General features: G+C 35.5%; 2 protein-coding genes across 2 annotated transcripts; one reads left to right on the top strand and one right to left on the bottom strand.

Moving 5' to 3' along the window:
• Positions 1-1,668: 1,668 nt before the first annotated feature.
• Positions 1,669-2,916, top strand: LOC113351903 (F-box protein At3g07870-like). Its single transcript, XM_026595810.1, has one exon. It carries the CDS (start codon positions 1,669-1,671, stop codon positions 2,914-2,916), a length of 1,248 nt encoding a protein of 415 aa, XP_026451595.1.
• A 2,888-nt stretch (positions 2,917-5,804) lies between these two features.
• Positions 5,805-6,584, bottom strand: LOC113351902 (uncharacterized mitochondrial protein AtMg00310-like). The gene has a single exon (XM_026595809.1). It carries the CDS (start codon positions 6,582-6,584, stop codon positions 5,805-5,807), a length of 780 nt encoding a protein of 259 aa, XP_026451594.1.
• Positions 6,585-8,571: the final 1,987 nt, after the last annotated feature.

Genomic DNA, 8,571 nt, shown 5'->3' with positions numbered 1-8,571 from the left:
TCTATCGATATCAATACATACTCCATGCATATATTTTCTCGGCATGCAGTATATATTCCGTTCATGCACATTTCCGGATATCATATCGCATTGTTAGTCGTTGGTTGCCAAACGGGGGCATATGAGTATTAATTTTCTCTAACGGCACGTAATATGTACTCCAAGTATAATGTGATGATCTGCTTGAATGGATCTCATATCATCGTTGTCGTCATTCTCATCCTTATGTATCAGTATATGGAACCCTGCTTATGTATCTGCTCTTTGTTAAACTAAATCTGGAAAAGAATAATAGCTGTCATTTGTTCCTTCAAAATTAAATTTGTGCTTCAGAGCATACTATGACCTCTTTTTAAACACCGTTTTTGTTTCTTTTTATGCTTATAAAACACGGTGGGCGGTGGCTGATGAGATTAGATAAGTTTTTACTCTCTGCCATATTGGAACACGAAACGGTACGGTTGCTCGGAGAAAGTACTTCATTAAAAGAATGATAAAGACAAATTCAGAAAGAAGTTTGTTTTTGGGTCTTGTTAACTTATATACCTGTATACATGTTAAGGTTTGTTAAAACAACTATTTTTTGCATTGGAAACAAGATTTGTTTGTTTTATTACATTGAAAACAATAATTATTTGCATTGAGAAAAAGTTTGTTGTTTTTCATGCAAGAAAAACCAATTTTTAGTAAAATAAGACAAAAATATACAATTTTTAGTGAAATAAAATAATTCTTTACTAAACCTTAACATGTATACAGGTATACAAGTTAACAAAAACCTTGTTTTTGAGACTATAGAACCTTGGAGAATTGAGAACCCAAGTTCCCATATTCTCTAATGAAGAGGGCAGAGAAGATGATGTACTATTTTTAGTCTTGTTTTTTTTTTATTTTTTTGGATATTTTATTATTAATTTGGATGGTATTTTGCCAAAAAAAAAAGAAAAAGAAAAGAAAAAAAAAGTGGTATTAGCCCACCATCCATGTGTTCGATGTTATTTTTGTGTTTGACATCTTTCTCGTTCATTGCATGCACCATGTTTTCGAGACAAATGATCATCTCTATAGTCTATTCATGGGAGTGAAACATGCTGTATTGAGGAATCCGAGACAAGTGTCAAAGATTAACATCAAAATCACATGCTGTACAGATAAAGGCGTGTAGATGTCACGTTAACTGAAAGTGCTTAGAGGGTATTTTGGCTGTTGGAATTTTCGTCAAAGTATAGCTCATTCATATTCTTTTAGGTCTCATTTTTAAGGAGTCTCGCACAAAAAATTAAGCTTCGATAATTACGAAGGAAAAGAATAGTCAGATGAAGATAGAAAAAGGAGTCAGAGAAATGGAATAAAAATAATTAATGCAGAAGAATGTAGAAGAGTTTTGTTTTTGAGATTGGAGAACCCATTAAATTTCTCCCAAAAGGTTTGTGATTCTAAGCTGTAAGTGATAACTGAGTAGGAGGTAACTAGGTCAGTTGTTTCTTTTCTTTTTTTCTTTTATATTTATTCTTTTTTATGTGATCTTAATCCCTTTTTGACGTAATCATTTATGCATATTTTGTCCCTGACATCTTATTCTCATTTCGTGTTTTGTCCATCCAGGTTCGGATTCTTGGCTCCCTCACTGAATCTGAAATTCAAAGTTGGAAGTTTTGGTGCAATATGATGGGTATGAACGATCTTCCATCCGATATTTCATGGAATGTATTTTCTCGTTTAGATGTTGATTCAGTTTTAGATTGCAAACTGTTCTGCAAACCATGGCGCAATCTCATTAAGAATCCATCCTTTGCTCGAATGCATCTTGCTCGCCGTAAGTTAATGCTGCAGAAACCTGACGAGGATGACATTCAGGATCTTTCAACTAATGCATGTGATACTGCTCAATTGGGGTTTCTTTGCTTACAACGAATCGACTATGAATCGCATGACGCTAGACTTCACTTTGTTGAATGCAATATGGATACTGAGAAGAAGGCGTATGCAGTTAAATGTAAAACGATCAACATTCCTCCCATTAATAACTTTAATGGGGATGCCTCCACGATTAATTCGTGCAATGGTTTGATTTGTTCTACCATTCGTCACCATCGATTGAATGACCCTATTCACATATATAACCCTGTCACCAGAGAATATGTTTATCTTCCTAGATACACGAGTGAAGACAAAGGTGGTGCATCTCGGATGAAGTGTGGGTTTGGTTACAGTCCTTCAACCGATGAGTACAAAGTTGTTAGAATATTCTACAAACATTTAGGTGATCGCAGATGGTGGTTTCAGGTCTATACTCTTGGGAGTGAGAGTAATAAATGGACGGCGGAAAAAGAAACCCCCTACCCGTTGTTTCATAATGGCTGTCGGTATTCAAAAGGTGTTCTTGTAAATGGAGATATACATTGGCTGGATAATGCGTCAAAGATTGTTGCCTTCAACTTAGCTGATGACGAATTCCATTATATACCTTCACCACCTCTTGTAGAAGGCAGTACTTGTGGTAAGAGTCTTTCCGTGCTTGGAAACTGGTTATGTTTTGTTCATCACAAATCAGACAAAATGAATAAAAATACACATGTCGACATATGGTTACTCAAAAAGAACAATGACATAAACGTGCAACAAAATGGAACTTGTAATTGGAACAAGGAATTTACTGTGCAAGCTGAAACTAGCATCAGTCTTACTCCACTTGCTTTTACCACGAAAGGCAAGGTTTTATTTTGGCAGGATCGTGAATTTGTCTCTTGTTACGATCCAAAAACTGCAGTACTTGAAAAACTTAGTAAGGGTGAAGATGATTATAAAGTCTCTTTGAATTCTTATGAAGCAACTCCTCACATTAACAGTTTCATTTCACTGAAAGCTCTTGGTGTCAAAAAATGCAGGAGAAGACTACAATATAAGGGTAAGTAAAATGAATGATGATGGCTAAGGATTTAAATCTTGAGATTTTGTGTGTGTTTGAGAATATTTTTGCTTATCTAATGACGTACTATTTTTTTTCGTTATTATGTTTTGAATGTTGAACAAATTCTAGACACACAACTTTTCTTTTATAATCGTTCATGTTTAGCGTTATTGGGAATGAGGGGAGAGGCCCTAAGGTCTCAGGATCTTAGATTGTCCAACAATGTGGGACTAATAATCTCAACATTATGTTTTCAATGTTCAAGAAATTCTAGACACGCAATTGTTGTCTGTATAATGTTCTCCATTGTACATAGTATTTCAATATCTACCGTCCTTCATATGCATCTGGTGTGCTACTTCGCGCTGATTGTGTTTGATTAGTCCTGTGACTTGTAAATATATATATATTTTTTTGAAATGGAATTTGGTGTTAAAGAGTTTCAAACAAGGTCACTAGCATCGTCACCCAATGACTATCATTTTACTACAGTACCTGACAGCAGCTTACTCAAAAGAAAGTTTGTGATGGTGTTTGGCAACCAGAAATTCTAGTTTGGAAAATGGGGATATACTAGTTTGGCAACTGTCCATTCATACTTAGGTTTTTTGGTTCAGCTTATTCTATCAATAGTCTTTTGGGGAGGTAATGCCCAAATTGTCCTTAAAAATAGGCTAGGTTGATGAGAATCAACTTAGGCAAATTACATACAGTGAGAAGTTTGATTTTCTTTTTTTTTTCTAACATTTGCAGTAGGAACTTAGCTTCTGATGCTTTAATCAGAAATGAGGAACACCATTCATAATTGGCTAGGTCGATCAAAGTGGACCTCTCCGATCTTGTATTTGTGTTTCAAAATTACACGCAATTTTTAGGGAAGTATTTTGCTCTAGCAGTATGATCTAGCAGCATGAATGTCTAACATTTGGCATCTAATGATGTCACTAAACTACTGTCTAAACCATAGTTATCGATTCCACCTTTTGTCACCGTATTTCTAGAGGAAGTCAAATTTCTTTCCGCTATTACGACTATTTTCAAGGGAAATCCAAAGCTTCTGACTGCCATATTTATTTGCTGTATTGGCTCACTTATCGACCACTATGACCTCCATTTTTAATACAATGATGCATTAATGGGAGAAAAATATTAAGGATGAGGAAAACTTCAACGTGTCTACTAATTAAGAATACAAGTGGTATTAGGTTAGAAGCATGAGAAGTATTCTTGGTGCTTTTTTAGGTTAGAGTATGTGGATTTGCAGCTAAATATTGTTTAACGATTCCTTGAATCTTATTTCAGGGAACAAGTACTTTGAATCATTCTTTGAAGATGAATCTGTAATTTCGTATATCATGAATGGTTTAGCTAACTATACTGGCTGAGTCTGTGAAACCAAACTGTATATGAGTATGTAATGAGAGCACAAGCCCCAGCAAAGTAATGTTTGTTACCAATCAATTTGACTTTCAATTAGCTGTCGATCTAATGCTGGTACAGTGTAGAATGTAGCGTGGTCCAGTAAGAATTCTTATAAAGGTTCGTGTGATTTCTTTGGTGCTTGACTTCCATTTATGTTTTCGTCACTTGTATGCAACTGTAATATGATACTAAAGTATCTCGTTTTTGTTTTCATGGTATGGTAAATGATAGTATTACTTCCTGCTCTTCAACTTCAGGATTGATGGCATTTTGCCGGCAAAATGATAAAGATAGATTTATACGCCGTAAACATAATAGATTTTGGATTTCTCTTTAACCGGGGGAGTTAACTGTGGTTTTTCTTGTTGATAAAAATGAATTGTTGGATTAAATAGGAGGGTTGTTTAGGTCCCTCTCCAGAAAGCTACAAATTTGTTCATCAAAAAAACTGGTGGAGAAAACAGGCGTAGCTGTTTCTCTCACAGATTTCGCAATATAATCTACGACTTGATTATCATCTCTACTGATATAATTGAAAAGACAAGAATTAAAACTTAAACTTAAGCGTTTAATTGCTTTAAGAATGTTTCTGTTTTCCCACCGGATGAGAAGTTTATTCTCTTTAATTGATTGAATGACCAACATCGCGTCAGCTTCAATGATAATGTTGTTGATCTGCATATCCGTTGCCCACTGTAGTGCTTCTAGGATGGACGAACATTCTGCAGATTCGGGACTTAGAACTCCATTTGAGTAGCTCCCTTTGATCCCTGAGCATGCACCTGTAGAATCACGGATTACAATACCCGTGCCAGATTGGTTAGTATCATATTGGAATGAGGCATCAACATTAAACTTAAAATAGTTAACATCAGGTGGCTTCCAGTGTGAAGGCTTAAATGCATAAAGTTCAGAGATAGACATGATATTGTCAGGAGAGCAGGAATGCAAATGAAATGGATTTTATGCACATAATTAGCTGAGTTAAGAGTGATTCCCTGAAATACTGCTTCACATCGGTCTTTCCATATAACCCAAGCTGCTATCATTAAAGTATAGAGCTTATTTTTGTTGTTGAAGATTAAGGGAGATGAAAACCAGCTCTCGACCCATTTAGAGATACTTATACTGTGATCCGCAGACAAATCAACGTTAATATTAAGATCTCTCCAGATAGCTTTAGAGTGCTCACAGTCAAGTAGCAAGTGCTCAATGGTTTCATCAGCATTACCACAAATACCACAATGTGTATCGATATCTCTGTTGTAGTTTGCCAGTTTAATTCTGGTAGAATGAATTCCATGAAGGCATTTCCATGCAAACAATTTGACTCTGTGGGCAACTTTACTTTTCCACAAACTCTTCCAGATCGTCGGTTGAATAATTCTGTCATTGATTTGTGGAGCTGTATTGTTCTTGAAAGCATGTTGTAAGTACTCTTGACAGAGAAAACCCCATCTTTAGCAGGCATCTATAGCATCACATCTTCTTTAGTGACATCCAGAACTATACTTTGTATTTTTAATGAAACATCTGGAGCAAACAGTGTGCTCAGAAGATCAATATTCCAAAAGCCAGTGTTAGGAATGAGAAGTTCTTCAATAGTCTGATAAAATATGAAGTAGTCATTAATTGGAGAAGGTGGTACAAGGAGTCCTGGTATCCATTTATCTTGCCAAATTTTTGTTCTTCTGCCATTGTTGACTCCCATGAAAATTTTTTGTTGAACAATCTTCATACCTTTAATGATGCCATTCCATGTATAAGAACAATTTTTAGCTTCCAGTCTTTGATGTAGGATATCACCACTTATGAAGTACTTACTTTCCATGATTTGTCCCCATAAGGTATCTTGATTATTGCAGAGCCTCCAAGCTAACTTAGTAAGGAGTGCTAGATTTAGAGTTTCCAAATCTCGAAAATCTAGACCACCAGCTTCTTTAGTTTTACAAACTTTTTGCCAACCAATTGGATTAGAGCCTCTATTAGAGTTATGCCCCCAGAAGAACCTTCTCTGAATTGCTATGAGTTTATCCAGAAGTTGTGTAGGTAACTTGAAGGTGCCCATTTGATAGATGGGAATAATATTTAATACATGCTTAATCATAGTTGCTTTTCCAACTTGAGTGAGAGAAGTTGAAGACCATGAAGTATACCTGTTCTTGAAGTTTTCCTCAATTACTTTGAAATCTTCTTGTTTAGAATGCCCAAGAATCAGAGGAGAGCCAAGGTATCTTTCTTTAGAAGACATTCTTTTAACACCAAGTAAGTTGGTGAGAAAATCAGCTGTGTCAGGACTTGTGTATTTACTGTAGTGGACTGAAGATTTCTCAAAGTTGATGAATTGCCCAGATTGAGAACTGAATTCTTGCAATAATTAAAGTATACTGTTGACAGAGGAGAGATTTGCTTGAGTGAATATCAAGAAATCATCTGCAAAAAACAAATGATTAATGGCTGGAGAATGTGCAGCCACTTTAATACCTTTGATGAAGTTGTTTTGTTGAGCAGCAATGAGATGTCTTGAGAGAAATTCCATAGCCAAAATGAACAGATAAGGAGATAAGGGATCTCCTTGTCTAATACCTCTTGTTGGATGTAACTCTTCACATGGAGAACCATTGAGCATCACAGAAAAGGAAGTTGTGCTTATACACTGATAGATGGGATCACATAAATCTTCATTGAAACCAAAATATATGAGAACCTTGATGAGAAAATTCCATTCAATCCTATCAAAGGCTTTGGACATGTCCAGTTTAAGAGCTAACCAACCAGTATGTCCTTTTTTCCTTTTCATAGAGTGAATTATCTCTTGTGCAATCACAGTGTTATCACTTATAAGCCTACCTGAAACATAAGATGCTTGATAAGGGGATATGATCTTGCTCATAAGAGGCTTCATCCTATTAACCAAATTTTTTGATATGATCTTGTAAGAAGTATTACAAAGACCAATTGGTCTATAGTCAGCTGCACAAATTGCTTTTTTCTTTTTTGGAATAAGAGCAATGTAAGTTTTGTTTATTTGCTTGAACATATGCTTTGTCTGGAAAAATCTTGTAACCATTAAGCATACATATTCTCCCACAATGTTCCACTGACTCTTATAAAAGCCTGCTTGGAATCCTTCAGGACCTGGTGAACTCCAGGTTTCCATACTCTTTAAAGTATTAAAGATATCTTGATGTGAAGGAATACTGTTGAGAAGTATATTGTCTGCATCTGAAACAAGAGCTGGTAGTAAATGAAAAAGATTCTCATCTAATTGAGGACTGGAGGAAGTACTTATGTCCTTAAAATGATTGGTAAGATGCTGAGATATTTCTTGTCTTGAATGCAACCAGTTGTTGTTGTAATCTTGTATGGAATCAATGTTATTTCTTGACTTCTTTCTGTTTGTCTTAGTATGGAAGTATTTACTATTAACATCCATGTCTTTGATGAAATGATCCCTTGATTTTTGATGATATAATTCATTTTTTCCTTGTGGCATTGGTTCAGTTTCTTGTTGATGTGGAAGATCTTGTTATGAATATCATCATTACCAGTTTGTTCTTGAAGAATATCAAGTTCTTGTTGTAGAGCATCCACTTTATGATTTATGTTACCAAAATGTTCTCTATTCCAAATACCAAGTTTTCTTCTTGTTGAGTGAAGCTTCTTAGTAAACTGAAAACCAGGTGAGCCAGATATACTAATATTCCAAGCATCATCAATAACATCAGAACAAGAGTTATCATTTAACCAAGTAAAGAAGAATTTAAATGGTTTCCAGCAATTAGGAACAGTGGAGTCAGAAACAAGCATAATGGGACAATGGTAACTGCCTACTTGAGTTAAATGATAATGCTTAAAATGTGGAAAGTGTAAATGCCAGTCACCATTCCCTAAGGCCATAGCTATTCTAGACTTTTTAACACCAGTTTCTAGATTATTACTAGACCAAGTATAGTCCTTTCCTTCAAACCCTATGTCCTCAAGTCCACAGTCATGAACTAAACCATTAACCCAACCATCTAAAGAGGAGAAGGTACTAGTGTGTTCACCTAAGATGTGAAAGTTCAGATCTCCTAAGAGAATCCAAGGGGCTGTATTAGCTCTACTAATTTGATGGAAAAATTCCCATTGTTCCTTTTTTTTGTTGTTGTTGTGATTAGTATAACCATACATGCAGGTGAGTAAAAACTCAGGCTTACTGGGATCAGACTGTATGACCACATTGAACATGTTCATGG

The sequence above is a fragment of the Papaver somniferum genome, chromosome 2 (genome assembly GCF_003573695.1).
Source record: "Papaver somniferum cultivar HN1 chromosome 2, ASM357369v1, whole genome shotgun sequence".
Lineage (NCBI taxonomy): Eukaryota > Viridiplantae > Streptophyta > Magnoliopsida > Ranunculales > Papaveraceae > Papaver > Papaver somniferum.
This window is presented reverse-complemented; position numbering and strand designations above follow the sequence as displayed.